The 16,713-nt window shown below is 22.7% G+C and overlaps 5 protein-coding genes across 5 annotated transcripts; 4 read left to right on the top strand and 1 right to left on the bottom strand. All coding sequences in view use genetic code 6, as the record gives it.

The window, feature by feature from the left end:
- Positions 1-234: 234 nt before the first annotated feature.
- On the bottom strand, positions 235-5,552 carry TTHERM_000198013 (hypothetical protein; the record flags this gene model as incomplete). Its single annotated transcript, XM_012795339.1, has 6 exons — positions 4,957-5,552; positions 3,736-4,903; positions 2,857-3,579; positions 2,360-2,790; positions 1,025-2,309; positions 235-762 (listed from the first exon to the last, which is right to left on the bottom strand). Exons 1-6 carry the CDS (start codon positions 5,424-5,426, stop codon positions 235-237), a joined length of 4,605 nt encoding a protein of 1,534 aa, XP_012650793.1. The 5' UTR covers positions 5,427-5,552.
- Positions 5,553-6,835: 1,283 nt separating this feature from the next.
- On the top strand, positions 6,836-7,273 carry TTHERM_000198015 (hypothetical protein; the record flags this gene model as incomplete). The annotated part of the gene is made up of 1 exon (XM_012795340.1): positions 6,836-7,273. One exon carries the CDS (start codon positions 6,836-6,838, stop codon positions 7,271-7,273), a length of 438 nt encoding a protein of 145 aa, XP_012650794.1.
- A 42-nt stretch (positions 7,274-7,315) lies between these two features.
- TTHERM_000198017 (hypothetical protein) lies at positions 7,316-7,571 on the top strand (the record flags this gene model as incomplete). Its single annotated transcript, XM_012795341.1, has 2 exons — positions 7,316-7,424; positions 7,483-7,571. 2 exons carry the CDS (start codon positions 7,316-7,318, stop codon positions 7,569-7,571), a joined length of 198 nt encoding a protein of 65 aa, XP_012650795.1.
- Positions 7,572-7,764: 193 nt separating this feature from the next.
- On the top strand, positions 7,765-8,181 carry TTHERM_000198019 (hypothetical protein; the record flags this gene model as incomplete). Its single annotated transcript, XM_012795342.1, has 1 exon — positions 7,765-8,181. One exon carries the CDS (start codon positions 7,765-7,767, stop codon positions 8,179-8,181), a length of 417 nt encoding a protein of 138 aa, XP_012650796.1.
- A 3,203-nt stretch (positions 8,182-11,384) lies between these two features.
- Positions 11,385-15,206, top strand: TTHERM_00198070 (kinase domain protein; the record flags this gene model as incomplete). The annotated part of the gene is made up of 4 exons (XM_001006988.3): positions 11,385-11,484; positions 12,104-12,702; positions 13,908-14,605; positions 15,176-15,206. 4 exons carry the CDS (start codon positions 11,385-11,387, stop codon positions 15,204-15,206), a joined length of 1,428 nt encoding a protein of 475 aa, XP_001006988.3.
- Positions 15,207-16,713: the final 1,507 nt, after the last annotated feature.

Raw genomic sequence — 16,713 nt, forward strand, 5'->3', positions numbered from 1 at the left:
TTTAATTATTTTTTCTATTATTTTTGATAGAAAGCATTTATTTCTATTTTATAAAAAAACTATTTCTACAAATGAAATAATTAGAATTGATTTTTCATAATTTGATTTTAATAACTTAAAAGTGTAAAATACAAAAATATTTAGATAGATAATTTAGATAAGAAGATGATATTTAATAATAATTATAATATAAAAATTAATTAATTCTATTATTTTAAGATTTTATTTGTTTTTTCAATTATTAGATTGCATTTAATTAACTTAATACTAAGTTATTAACTTTGATAAAAAGTTAGTTAACTCATTATTTTTTGTTTTAAAGCTATCTTTTAATCCATTTATTTGCTAAAGACTTTCAACAAATCTTTTATTTTATTGTGATGAATCCTCTTCTAAGCTTTTCAATCTCTCAATTAAATTTTGTTTTATATTTTCATCATCTTTTTTTTGGCTTTGCAATCTTTTATTTTGTAGCTATTCTGATTCAATTTGAATCTCCATTTATTTAATAATTCTTTAATGATCTCTATTTTCTTTTTTGACTCTTTCGTAATCATCTTATATTTGTTGGAACTCAGATTACCTCTACTAAAGTAGAGAATTAAGGCCTTGATTGAATTTTTCTAATTCTGAGTATTACTTTTACAGAACTTCCAGTTAGTTTTCTATTTTGCTCTTTTACATTTACCACTAATATTTTTCAGATTCTTAATCCAATTTATATTTCTTCAATTAATTTATTTCAATTGTTTAAGTTTCAATCTGTTTATTAAAAATTAAAAATTAATTTAAAATAATTCTTTAAAATTGGAATCAACTAAACAAAATTAAATTTAATATTATTTATTTTAATTTATTTATTAAATCTTCAGCAAAGAAGGATGTTTTGCTCTAAAAAATTTTTTTCAAATTAAATCTTCTTTCAGTTATTAAATTAAGTTAATTTAAAAATCTGAATTTTAAGAAACAAAAGAAAATTTCTTAGAAAAAAAATAATATTTATGAATAATTAATTAATTATTACTTGAATTTCTCTTTAAGAGATTTCTTCTTGGAGTTTTTTACATTTTTCAGATTATTAAGAATAAGTTTCGTTTTGTAGCAAGACCATTTTTTATAATTATTATTGTAAGGATTAATTTTCTTCCTCAAGGCATTTGATTTCATTGTTTTTTTCTTCAATTTATTATTGGTAGGCATTCAATATCATTTGATTATACTGCTCGCTTTCTTCTTTTATATTTGTTAATTAATTTTAGTAATCAAAATATTGTTATATTTCTTTTGCTTGAAGGAGTTTTTTGTACTTTTCTTCCCAAATCTATGCATCTTCTCTTTTAGACTTGAGTCTCTATTCAATAGTTTCCTTTTCTTAAATTGCAGCTCTGAGTTATTCTGAAATCTCTTCTATTTTGTTTTAGTCTTTTTTTTAATTCTATTCATTTGTTTTAATTATTTTATGGATTTATTATTAATATTCTTTTTGAAGAGATTCAAGTTTTTGTTTTGTGTCAGTCATTTCTCTGAATTATTCATTCAATTTTTGTTGATATTCCTCAACTTTTTTAATTAGTTTATCATTTTCTGTTATTTCTTAATTATATTTTTAGGTTAGTTAATTGATTTCATCATCTTTCTATTCATATTTTTTATTGGCTATGTTAATTTATTAATTAAATTTCTCTTTCTCAGCATTTAACATCTAAGACATTTTTTCATTGATCTCCATTCTCAAATTAATACCCTCTATTGCAAATTAATCATTTTACTGCTAAATTTAATTTAATAAGTCTTATTCTCTTTGCTTTAAACACTCTAGCTAGATATTTTACTCTTATATTTATATAATTTAATTTTAAAGTCTAGATTCTTATTCTGATAACAATTTATTTAATTATTAAACATCTTTCTATTTTTTATCAAACTCTCTTTCTAATTATTTCATATCTTCAATTTATTTGCTTTCCTTATCTTCAAATTTTTTAATTATTTCGTTATAATTTTCCACGCTTAGTTTTTGCTAGTTAATTTCATATAAAATGTTATTTTTTTCTAACCTTACTCTCTCTAATTCTTGCTTATTTTTTTTAAGCTCATTAGCTAAATTTTAATTTTCATGAGTTAAATAACTAACTTTCTAAGCTCTCTCTTTGGTATCACTCAAAGTATTTGACAAATTTTGCTTTAATTGATTTACAGTTTCATTTAATTTCTCATTTTCAGATTACAAATCTTTCTTTTCTTAAACTGCATCTTATAGGCTAGCTTATAACTACGAGTTTTCTAGCTTCAATTGTAAGATTTCTTTTCTACACAAACAAAAAAATAAAAAAATTGTAAAATAGAACTTTAAATTTACTTGATTTGCATATTTTCGTTTTAATATAAAGAAATATCTTAAATATTTTCTTGAACTTAATTTTCTAATGATTAAATTTTATCTAATTGACTTTAAATATCTTATTTAAGAGAATTGTTTTCTTCACAAAAAAGCTTATATTGCTTGAATAGTATCTCTTTACTTTTTTCTATATTTTGCAATTCCACAACTTTGGCTTGAAATTCTTGAATTTATTTTTTTTGTTCATTGATTTTGGTAATCATGTTTTCTATTTCCCTTTCTTTTTCATTTATTCTGTTTTCCACTCCGAATTTCTCCCCTATCCTTAATTTAAAACCGCTATTTTCATTAATAAGCTACTCTATTCTCTGATTTAAATCTTTTATAGTTTCTTAGTTTCTATTTAGTTCTATTTGTAATTGTGGGATATTCTCTATTTTTCTATCAGTCTATAAATAAAATTGAATAAATAAATTGCAATTATTTTGCTTTTAATAAACAAATTAATAGAATACCTCTATAAATTTATTTTTCCAGTCTTCACATTCAAGAGTCTTGCTTTGAATTAATGACTACAACTCTTTGTATTTGCGATTGATATCAAAGTTTTCTGATTCAAGTTTAGATAGACGTCCTTAAACAGTAATGTATTCCTTCCTTAAGTGATTAATTTAATTATCTCTCTCTTGCACCATTGTTTTTAATTCTTCTCTTTTAGTATGTAATTATCCAATTTAATTATCTTTCTCTTGAATTCTCTGCTCATAAATTTAAGTGTTAGCTTAGTTGTTTTCCCTTGAAGATTCCTACATTCTGTAAGAAATGCTTCTTCTTTCAGTTGAAGGCATGCCAGAAATGCCAGTCTAAAGAGCCTTTTAGCTTTCCAACTGCTACTTCTAAATAACACTCTTTAGTTGTTCAATCTCCAATTATTTCTGCTAAATAATTTCTTTAGATTTTTAATTATTTTATTTCATCTGCATGAGTTCGTTCTGCAAGTCTGCATTCTAAGTAACAATATCTGGCTAAGTACCTGAAAGAATTTAACTGCTCTATTAATTAACCAAGTCATCAATTCTTTTCTTCAGCTACTCAATTTCTATTTCTTTCTCGATACAGAGTATTTTAATATCCTCTATATTTGAAAATGTTTTTATTTTACTCTCAACATCTTCCTAAATAAGTGACTATAATCTCTGAATATTGTAATCTTTTTAAGAAAATATAGTGGTGTCATCCTTTTTTAAGAAATTAAAATATTAAAAAGTTGCTAAAATTTACAATTAAAAAAAACTTTTTATTCTTTAGAAATAAATGTGTTTTTATTATCAAAATAAATTTAATATTTAATAAAATTGAATGAAAACAGATGAATAAATTAAATAAATAAAAACCTTGAACATAGTGACTTCATGGTTTTTATCTTCTTCTGATTTAATTTGAATTTCATACAGTTGCTACTTTAATTAAATATTTTCTTTTTCAAACTGCCTCAGCTCTTTATTCTTTTCTTCTAAATCACGAATCTTATCTAAAAATTAATCCCTTTCTTATTATAGCTGGTGCTCATTTTAGTGAATTTCTCTATCCATATTCTCATATTGGTTAAGCCACATACTTGAATTATCATTATTATGATTGTTGTTATTGATTGAATTTTTCTAAACATTATTAAAGAAATTGGATGTGTTGTTATTCTTAGAAAGACTTTATTAAAGTTATTTCTATTGACCACTGTAAGTTTAATTTGATTTTTATTATGAATTTACTTATGGTTAACTATTAAGCAAACTTTATAAAGCATTTCCAGCACTAGAATTGCTATTTAAATTATTCTTTTTATGGGACAAATACATATTAAGAGTTATTTCATTAGTGCTATTGTTATTTATATTACTGTTACTGCTCATATTATTTAAATTACTTTGGTATCTGTTTTAGTGTTCTTATTACATGTACTATTGCTAAGCTAAAATTTATTACTAATTTAATATTAATTATTACTAGCTTTAAACATTCTGTTAGTGAGGCTACTGTCTTTGTTAAAAAATATTTGGCTAATTATTTTAGTATTATTATTGTTATTGTTGTTATTGTTATAGTGTTTATTATTGTTATTATATTATTTGTTATTACAATTGCTTTTGCGACTAACTATTTGGTTGTTGAGATTGAGATTGTAATTGTAAGGGTAATAATTATTGTTGGGTTTAAGAATCTAGTTGCTTCATTTATTAAATTTATTGTATTTATTACTAGTTTTGCATCTGCTGGTTAATGATAAAAGCTTTCGATGGCTATAAAACATTTAAGGAGCTATTTGAAGATTGACCTGCAGAGTTGTTATAATGAGAGCCTTTTGGGATATTATTTTATCTTGGAGGAGTGTTGTTTAACTGATTAGAGTTGTAAATCTAGTTAGAAATAGGATTTCCTGTTAATATTTACTATGAACCAATAATAACATTCTAATTGCTTGTAGAAATATTTTATTTTATTATCTACGGAGAGTCGTTCAGTTTTTGAGATCCTGAATTCACTTAAGATGGTGAATTAAACATACTTTTAAATTTAAAATAAACGATAAATGAAGTTATATAAAAGTGATATTTTACTATTGCTTTTGCTTTAGATTTGACAAAGACTATGGCTTGTTCGTTGGAGAATGATCAACTGAATTGTTCAAAATTTCACTTGTATAATTTTAATTTGAATTATGGTAATTTTAAATAATAGCAGAAACCCCGTGAGACTAAGAAACAGATCTTTGGTTATTCGATCTTTACTTAGTTTATTATGGGATTGAAAGATTTTAAAATGGATTAGGTACAATTGCAGATTGAGCAGAAGAATATATTTACTACTAAGAATTTCTGCTCGAATTCATATTTGGATTCCCGCTTACTTACTGCTAAACATTAGAAAGTTAGTTATTATACTATTATTAGTTTTAAAAGGAAGCAATATTAGTTTTACTGCTATGACTATGCATTCCTTGCTAAGAATGGGTATGCAAACCATTCTATTAAATTTAAGCTGGCTATTATTGAGAATTTAAAAGCTAAATTCTTTAATGTTAGTTCATTAAGCTTTGAAATATGAATTATCTTGTAAAGGTGCTTGAAAATTAATAATAATAAATACACTTATCAAATTTTAATATCTACTTTTTAAAATATTCCTAAAAGCTTAAGCAAATTTACTATATTTGAAATCTTTCTTCGATTTATTCGTTGATTATAATAAAGATTTTAACAATTAAATCTCTGACATTGATTTAAGTGCCACATAATATTTATTTTAAATGATATGTTGCAAAACTTTTATTAATCATGCAAATAAATAAATCCTTGTAAAACAAATATTTGTTTACATCATTAACAGATCTTTTTAATAGTTCATCTTTGAATTTAAAATTACTCTCTATTTTTAATTGATTTATTTCTTATTAACTTTCAAAAAACTATTCAATTTCATTAAAAAAAATAAAAGTTCAATCAAGTAAATTATTCATTCATTTTATTAAGTGTAAATTACTTATAAATATTTAATAAATCTAAGATGAATATTTTCAATAGGAATTAATGTAAGCTAAAATCTTTCTAATTATTAAAATTTGCTTTTTATTGAGCTAAATATTATTTATTCTTTAAGTTAAATTTTTCAAATACTAAAATAAGTCATATAATTTACTAATAATTCAATTTGAAAAAATAAAATTTATTCATAAAAAATAAATGATTTATTTAAGATGAATAAATTAGCAAACAAATAATTTTAAATAAATTTTAATCATAAGAACTTTCAGTTATTCTTGAATTACTACAAAAATAATTAAAGCCCATTTTATTTGCTTGAAAATATTAAAATTTCAAATAAAATAAAAATATTTAAAAACTGAATAATTTAATTTTTATCTATTAACTAATAATATTTATACACTAAAAATAAATAGAAATGTTTTTATTAATAAATGCTTATTTATTGGTTTGAAAATTTTGCAATCAAATCTTTATAATAAATTAATTTAAACTAAAAATAGAATATAAACACATTTATTACTTAAATTATTTTATTTGAATTTACACTATTTTTTTAAGAAACTAGCAAACTAAGTTAGTAAATTATATATTTATTTATTTAGTTAGCTAGCTAGTTAGTAATTGTTTGAAATCTATTATTATTTGGTACAATATGCGTAAATTAAAAAATTAATTAAGCACAGCCACATACCTTACTTGATCAGAGCTCACCTTGTTTATTTTTACTGTTCGAAATAAAATATAAATATAATTATTATTTTAACACTCTCTAAATATATTTGAAATATTATTCTTGAGGTTTGAAATGTTAGTTGAGACGGTCTATAATGCATTCATTTTAATACTGAATTTTGAAATCATTAATCATAAGTATTGTATTCTATACCACTTAAAATCATATAGAGTAATGCTTGTGTGATGAAATAAGTCCAGTATAAGTGCATAGCAGCTAATGATACCATTAAGCAAATTAGGTAGAAGACTGACCACGAAAATATAAAGCTATTTGCTACTTAATTATATTCATAAATTGCATAATATATAATCTAAAAAGGAAAAATGTAATTTCTAGCATAAACCCACACAAAGTATTCAATTATGTACAAGATATAAGTAACAATCGCTTTTTTCCACTTAAGAATTGTGTAAGTTCTTGCAATAACTAGTCCTAAATCGCTTATATTGTGCAAAAAGAGAACATAAAGTCCTACAATCAAAAAGTTAAACATGTACGAGTAGAAGAGCAAAATAAGAGCTATTCCATGATGGAGCAGCCACTCATAATACTTTTAATTTTGTAAATTCCAAATATAAGCCTCAACGAAGAAGAATATGTGGTAACCAATCTGCACTAGGTAGTAGTATCGAATAAGGAAAGGTGATTCACTGAAGAGTTAATTTAAATATCTTCCATTTTTAAAAATATCATGATATGTTTTCACCTCAAGCCTATTCTCAACATCTGAAATAAGCAAAAATCCCCATATGGTCATAACAACATAAAAAGATATTTAAACTATTCTCTCACAAATCATTTACTGGTATTTCTAAATCTTCTTTTAATCACATTTTAAGTATTATTTGATCTTATCAAAAAAGAAATGCTTGACCAATATTCTAGTAATTATTATAAGAATGACAACTAAAAAACTCAGCAGAAAGTCAACCAATTCAGTTTTTTCTATTGAGGAATACTAAGAATCAGTATGAAAAATGTATATCTTTTCTATTAAAAAGATTCCGAAGCAAGTTGATGCGAAGAACACAAGTCTCCATAAATATTCTCTTCTGCTCAAATAATGATAAATTGAAGGCATATTATCTCCTCTTACTGGCTATGACCACTCACGAAGCCATCGAAGATACCTATTCCTTGAAATTATGCCATTGTTCCTATTGTTATTGTTATTCCCTTAATTCCTATTTTAGTTTAATTAGTTGATGATATGGTTATTGTTTGGCAGCAACATCTCTTAACTAAATAAATAAATAGTATAGATTAATAAAGCCTATTAACTCTTTGTACTACAGAAACCTTAATACTTTAATACCAAATTTGTTTAATAAGATTTGAAGATTCAATCTTTCTATTTAGATTTTAACAAGCAATTTATAGTATTAATTTACCTCACCTTTAAATCTTTAATGATTCTATTAAAGAAATAATAACCATTTAGTAAAATGTAATCTTTTAAAGTGTATATATACATAAGAAATCCTAAATTACCTATATAGAAACAGTAAATTTAATTTATATTTCAAATATTTAGAATAAACATGTTTATAGTTCTAATTTGATCTGCCAAATTTCTAATTAAGTAACCAATTCATTAAATTTTATAAGAAAAATAATCATTTCAATTAAATAAAATATAATTTATATTTAATGTCACAAAATGCTAATTTCAAGCTAGCCAGGTAGTTTACATGTATGTATATTTCAAATATTTAGAATAAATATTTTTAAAGTTCTAATTTTGTCTACCAACTTTCTAATTAAGTAACCAATTTATTAAATTTCATTAGAAAAATAATCATTTCAATTAAATAAAATATAATTTATATATAATCTCACAAAATGTTAATTTCAAGCTAATTAGATAGTTTACATGTTTATTTCTTAAATAGTAGTGAAAAATTTCATTCGAAGCAAATTAATATACATGTATATTAATTTTAGTTATAAAAAATATGTATTTTATATTCATTAAATTAATTTTAATTGCATATGGCAACATTCCATCAACCTAAATATATGAATTAATATAATTAGATAGAGTTTAATAAAATCTATTAACATATTTGATTATAAAGATTATGAATTTATTTTAATTATAGCTTTTTAATTTGCTCCTGTTTATTTGATAGTTTTCTGATTCAATTTTATTGAAAAAAAAAAAAAATTATGTTGCAAAAAAATTATACACAAAATTACTTACATTTTTTTAAAACATTTAAGAGATACAATAAACTAATTTATATATATATATATTTTAGATAAATATTGTTTATTATTTTCTACTATTATCTTTTTTGTATCCCCCCTGTTCTTGTACTCTTTAAGTTATATTTGAAATATTCTTTTATCAAAAATTAAAAAGGGTGTGAAACAATCAAAATATATGCAATATATCAATTATTTATCCAGTTTGATATTCCAATATTTTTAATTATTATTTAGTTCTATGTGCCTCCATATTAATGATTAGTACTTATGAAATAAGGTTATTTATATTTTTTTTTCTTTTGGATATTATCATCAAAAACCCCTTCATATTGGGTTTATTTAATTTTAATTTTAAAAATGCAATATTCTTATATTTTAGGATTATTAAATAATTTCTAAATTTAAAGTTAATTTTTATTTTTAATTTACTCTTTCTATCATATTTAAATTTTTTAGAAAATGTATAGAATTTTGTTTAGCTAAATAGAATAAAATTAATCAAAAAAATAATTAATTTAAGTTTTTAAAATATAATTTAATAAATTTAAATATCTAGTTAAAAGAATAATTTTAGAAAATTATTTAAATTACAGATTTAAAAACAAAAATAATCAAAATGAATTGACTTTAACTTAATAATGATTTATTTTATTTTGATTTTAAAAGTATTTTTTAATCTATAACTTTAATGTTTAATACAAGAATTTTATGATGAATTTTCGAATTAAGTTAACTTATTCACAAATAATAAATTATTTAACTATTATTAATGATAATATTTTTATTTTAATGTTAGGCTATAAATTACCATTTATCTAATCGGTTTGCTATTATTTTAAAAAAATTCTATATCATATGTTCATTTAATTAACATTTTTTATAACCCAGTAGTAAATTTATTTCAGATTTGACTATCTACTACTTTTACAATTTCCTAAAATTAATAAACTAAAAATTCTATGCATAAAATAAAAATTATGTTTAAATTAAAAAATTGAACTAGTATAAAATAAATTTTTAAATAATCAAATAAATATATTCAAAAAACATTTTTAGTAGAATTATATTGATACATATATATATTAAGGGATTAATTCCTAATCAAAATAATAGAGAATATTTAATTTTTGTTATGATCAATAGTAATTAATTCAGTTTATATATTTTAATTTAATTAAATCAGTCAAAATAACACTCTAGTTTGTTTTTGAATTTGATATGATTTTATATATTTAATTTAGATTTTAATTTTTTGGTATTTAGTTTTGATTGTATAGAAGAATTAAAAATTATTTGGTTGACCTAGCTTATTTTGATAATTTACGAAATAAAGATCATTTAATTTTAAAAAAGTAAAGAAGAGTTGCCCATATAATCTAGTAAAAAAAAACAGAAGATTATATCCTTAAATTTAAGTATAAAATTGAAAATATTAGAGGGATTTAAAAGTTTTGTGATAATTGTAAAATCAAAGTAAATCAAGGTTATCATAAATAATTAGAGAGTGAAAGAATAAAAGTATTAATTAGCTAGTCATTCAGTCAGTCAATTATCATAATAAATGAAAAAGAAAATGAATAGTTAAGTAAAGGAAAGAAAACGATCATACAAATATAAATAAAAAAGAAAGAACGATGATTAATTAATTTTAATAGTGGAAAGAACGAAGATTATTGACAATAAAGGAAATAATTAAACTTAAAAGAAGAACATAATAATTATTATATTAATATTAATCATTATAATAAAAGGTGAAACTAATCTTAAAAGCATTTAGCAAGAAGACTAGTGAAAGTAAACGAAAAAAAATCAAATCAAATCAAAAAATAAATAAATTAATCAATCAATCAATAGTCCAATAAAGCACACCAAACACATTTGTTTTTTGATAAAAATAATAAAAATAAAAAAGTAAACAATCATTCAATTGAAGAGAGAAAGTACTGGAGTATAATCAATATAAATTGAATTAATATAGTAAAGGAGAGAGAAATAAATAAAGAAACAAACTAACTAATAAAATAATCTAATAAAAGCAATAAATAACAAAGACAAAGCAAAAAATAAAGGAAGAAACATATAACTAAAAAAATAAAGGTGAAAGAAAGAAAGAAATAAATAAATAAACTTGCAATTGACTGAGAGTGAGCAAAAAAAAGAATCAATCAATTAAAGAAACAAATAAAGATTAAAAGAAAATTAATAAATATAGATTGTCTTTAATATAATAATAATAATAGATTAAGAGTACGGTAACTAAACTAAAGAAAAACTAAAATTAGGTAACCAACTTTAGCTTCCATTAACAAGCAAGCATCGAAAAGCGAATAATTGAGACAGCAATACAGTTAACAAAAGAAGAAGCCAAAAAAATCTTAGAGATTTACTGATTGTTAGAGTTATTGTTGAATAAGTATAGAGAGAAACTACCAATCAAAGCGTGCAGATTAATTAACTAATTAATTAATTAATTGATAAAAAGTATTGCATCAAATCCATTTAAGTAAAGCAAATCAAATTGATTACTAACCCTCAGTGAGAGGTCAAATTTAAAATGTCGAGCTTATAAACAAATAAAGAGAGCAAAATATTCAATAATCAATGGATTCTTAAAAAGAAAGTCAGCTCCGGTAGTTTTGGTGTTGTGTTCATAGGTAAAAATATTCCAAATCAATTAATTCCTTTTATTAATTACCACTCCTTTTGCACTTACTTATAAATTTCGTTAAAATAAATGCTTTTGATTGATTGATTCTTTGATCACTATCTATTTTTTCTTTATTTAATGATTTTCAAAGCAAGGTTGCGCCAAATTTATGAAAATAAAATTATATGAAATGCCTCTCATACGTATTAGTTTCATAGCAATTACCACACTCATACAATTCATATCAGCACTTTTGAAATATCTTCACGTTTTGTTTTCGTTTGATCATCCATTAATTAACTATAAATAAATTTTATTTAAATCTATTTTGCAATGGGATTTTACCATTCATAAATTCATTCCTAAGCATAAAAGAGTAACCGAAGCTATAAAACAAAAGAATTTTTTTTAATTTAGGGGCTAAAGTACCATGTTTATGATAGTTTAGCATAATTTTACAGTTTTTAATGAATATATTTGCAGATGGAGATAAACTAGGTGTTTTTTTTAAAAGAAATTTAGAGCTACTAAGTGCAAAAGCATAATTAATTTATTAGTTAAAATTAGAAGAGAGAAATGGTTATAAAATATAAATCGTCAATAATTTTTTTTATATAAATGATTAGGTATGGATAAGAACACTAAAGAATTCGTTGCCATAAAATTAGAAAAGGAAGATAATGAAGACATAAGAAGTCTGGATCGAGAAGTGTAGATTCTAACAAGACTTTAAGGTCTTTCAAATGTCCCAAAACTTTATTGGAGTGGTTAAGAAAATAACTACAACATTATGGTATTGAATTTATTAGGTAGAGATTTAGCCTACTACATGAAGGCGCTTAAGAAATTCTCATTGAAAACAGTGCTGATGCTTATGGACCAGCTCATCACTGTATTAGAAAATGTCCACAATAGATCAATTATCCATAGAGATTTGAAACCAGAAAATATTCTCATGGGCAGAGAAAATGAATCTCACATGGTTTATATTATTGATTACGGTATTTCTAAAATATATAGGGACAATAGTGGTCGTCATATAACATTCAAGGATAATAAGCCCTTTATCGGTACAACTCGTTATGCATCCATAGCAGCGCACTAGGGACACGAGTTGGGTCGTAAAGACGATTTAGAATCACTTGGCTATGTAATGATTTTTTTGCTCAAAGGCCATCTTCCATGGTAGAATCTATAAAACGTCACTGATAAAGATAAAACTCAGGTAAAAATCCAAACAAATAATTCAGTTTTCTCCAATGTACAAATAACAAATCTCCTAAGAAGTATTCATGCTTTAAAATATTTTAGCATATGCCTCATCGCATTTTGACCAAAGCCAAATATTTGAATTTAGCGCAATGTTATAAGTTGAAAACAACCATCAGATATTCAATAAACAAATCGTAAGATAAATTTGAGAAATAAAAAGGAGAGAACACAGAATGATTAATTGATTGATTGAGTGAATAAATGAATCGATGAATAAAAAATTCATGCAATTTATATATGGAAATAATTAATTTTGTTTGAGAGATAGAATGTGAGAAAGAGAGAGAGAGTAAGTAAAAATAAATGATTGAGACTATGCATTTGAAAAATATGCTTAAAATTAAATAAAAAACAAAACAAAACACGCATATTTTTGTGATAAAAAACAAATTATAGTTAATTAATTTTTATTCATGATCTTTGCTTTTTAATTATTTTACTTTTATTAGAACAAACTAACAAACAAACCCCTTTATCTATCTGCATCTCTATTTTATCTATAACTCACTCTATCAATCAATTTAATTAATAAGACAAACAAAGTTCTATAAAATAATAGTCATAAGATTTTAAGTTTACAAAACTCCTCTGAAATCAATCAAAATGCGCCAAATTTTCATGAAATCGATATAAAAGGCATTAATTATCTAAAAAAAGACTGATGAATTAATAATTATTTATCAATTCTAATTATTTTAGCCAATTTTTACTGATTTGCCTTAAGTAGCATTTATTTTTGTTAGTAAGTTATAAATTGCGATTACTAGATTAGATAAGCACCTACAAAGCGATTCATGTAGGAAACTATGTTTTAGCAAAAAAATTGCTCTCAATTTTGAAAAAATTTAAATATAATTAGCTAAATGTTATTTTTATCTCAATATTTTTTTCAAACTAACTTTACTTTTGAGCAAATAGTTTCTCGCTATTAAATTTCAAAAACATTTATAAAAAGGTTTTGTTAAGTCAATAAAAATAATTAGCAAGCAATAAAAATTTAGAAATAGATAAAGCAGTATTTTTAGCTTAGTGCGAAACAATATTAGGCAAAATTATTATGAAAATTTAAATAAATGTAGCATCATAAGAGAAAGAAAAATAAAAATAGCATTGTGTTGGCTAGGTTATTAAATTAATTTTGTTTTTGAATATAAATAGGTTGTTGGTGATATAAAAGCAAAGACTAAATCAACAGATTTATGCAAAGATTTGCCAAATGAATTTGTAAAGTATCTCGATTATGTTAAAAAACTCCACTTTAAGTCTTAGCCAGACTATAAGTATTTAAAGAACATGTTTTAGAAGCTAGGATAATAAAATAATGTTAGATATAACGAAAATGATTGGGATTGGAGCGAACATAATCAAAGTAAAGAAGGTAAAAGCTCTGATAGTAAGAATAACTTAAATGCAGATGGACAAGATGTACAGAGAAGCGGAGTAAAAAAGCTCTCTTTTACTCCAATCTGGTCAATAGGTTAGATTGATTCGGGATATTTAGCTCCACCTGAAGCAGGTAATGGCCAAAGAAATTAAAAAAGAAACTTGAGTCTTACCCCATCTGTACGTTCAACTATACGTAAAAGTACAGGAGGATCTTTTATGGGTACCTATAGCTCAATTAATATAAAGTACGTTCCTACAAATATACATAAATAAGGAGGAAGTTAAATTATGGGAAGTAAATTTGATGTGGATGATGAAAAAAGTAATGTGAAACCGATAGAAGAAGAAAATAAAGAGTTAGATGAAACAACACAGACAGGATTTGTAGAATAAGAAATGGATGAATATGCAGGAAATGCCCAAACTCTTGATAAAAAATTATAAAAGCTCCTTAATACTCAAGTGAAAGCGTAAGCTCATTTCCACTTCATTTTTTTTTAAGCGATTTGCTAATAAGCTTATTCTTAATATTTAAATTTGTAAATTATTTTCCAATAATCACACATTTACTTTCTAACTATCTCACCTCACAAAATTGAATTTATTGATCTCTCAATAAAAATAATAATAATTTTATATCAGTAAAAAGTGAGGAATTAAGTTATATAATTAAATGATAAAGTGGTGAATGAATAATTTTAATAAGATATTCAATAAATTGTCAATTGATAAATTAATTTTATCAAATCAAATTAAGAAAGAAAGAAATAAAAATGAAATATAAATCCCTATATTTCAAAATTTTTGTGTTATAAATATAAAGGAGACTTTTGAAGAAAAAGACAATTTATTGAAAGCATTAAGAAAGCATCGATTAGATGTAATAATAAGTTATTTTATTGCTTCTTTTCTTAATTCAATAAAAAACTAACAAATTAACTCACTCACTAACTAACTATTTTATATTATTTTTTTTTCATTTTATTTAAATAATTAAAAATAAAACTTATTTATTTATTCTATTTTATAACAAACTATAGCCAATTCAATAAGAGAAAAATACCAGTTTGAATTAATTGATTAAACTATTTGTAAATATCCTAAATAACTAACAAAATGACTGACTGAATGAATTAATAGCTGAATAACTAAATATCATTTTGATTAATCAGTTTAACAATCTTTCAATCAATTTATTAGTTAAATTACAAATTAGATGAATCTTCAACCATTCTTATAAATATAATACTTATATAAATAATTTATTACTTTTATAAATTTTATCAACTAATCCATCTCTATTTCTTTGTTCCTCCTCTCCTCCCTCCCTCCCTCATTCAATAAAGCAAATGCAAAAATGATTTATCCTAAACTATATCATCATTAAGGATAGTGCTATAATCTTCCTTTTCTTTCTACAAGTCTTTTAATTCTTTTTACAATCTCATATAATAATGAAGATACACAATAAATCAATCAATCAATCAATGAACCTAAGATAATAATAAACAATAATTATAAACCAATAATAATAATAATAGCTATACTAAACAAAACCAACTAAGTAAGTAAGTAAAATAAAGTCATAATAATAAGTATGAATCATTTTATAATTACAACTATATGCTTGTCTGTGATTTAAAAATATAAATAAACCCTGATAAAATCTTTAAATTTTTCAAGAATATATAAGTAAATAAGGATTTGCTTTTAGACGCAATTCACTTAAATAATTAAATTTTATTTCTCTTTAAACTTAGCTATTAATCTTCCACCTCTTTCTCTCTGCTCGTGTCTATTACTGCCTTTGTAATAATCCAGTAAAGAGTCTCATGTATCTATTTAGCTATATTACAATGAAAACACAAACTAGCACAAACAATGATTGACACTATACTCTATTAAAAATTCATTCATAAATAAATTTATTCAATCAAAACTAAAAAAACACTCATAATTTCTAATAAATCTTAAGCAATAAATCCAAAACAAAAAACCATCTAAGCAGCAAATAAGTAATTAAATAAGAAATTAGCAAATAAACGTGCTTATTAAAGGTAGCATTAAAAAATTAATAAACAATAAATTAAATAAACAACTAACTAAATAACCAATAAGCGAAGAAAACATAATTGATTATTGAAGGAAAGGGAAAACAAAAAAGAACGAAGAATTTGTAAAAGTTAGGTATTAAAGGAGAAACAATCAAATCAAATCAATAAATAAATACATACATAAATATATTATTAAAATGATGATGATAATAATAATAATAATTTTACTCTTGTATTCTTGAATATTAGAGAATTTTAAAAAAAGTTGTAAATAAATTAGTAAGAAAATAAATAAATATTTCATATTGTATTGAGAAGATATCTTAACAAATATTAATCATTACAGTGAATAAGTAACTAAATACATAAATAATACATAACTAAATAACTAACTACATTCAATAAACTAATATAAATTTATTATTCGGTTACAATTATGAGTATATTATATACATCTATCTATATTTACATATTCCTTTATTTTTACTCTTTATTTCACTATTTAACATCTCTAAACATCTAAT

Source organism: Tetrahymena thermophila (genome assembly GCF_000189635.1).
Source record: "Tetrahymena thermophila SB210 genomic scaffold scf_8254815, whole genome shotgun sequence".
Taxonomy (NCBI): Eukaryota; Ciliophora; class Oligohymenophorea; order Hymenostomatida; family Tetrahymenidae; genus Tetrahymena; species Tetrahymena thermophila.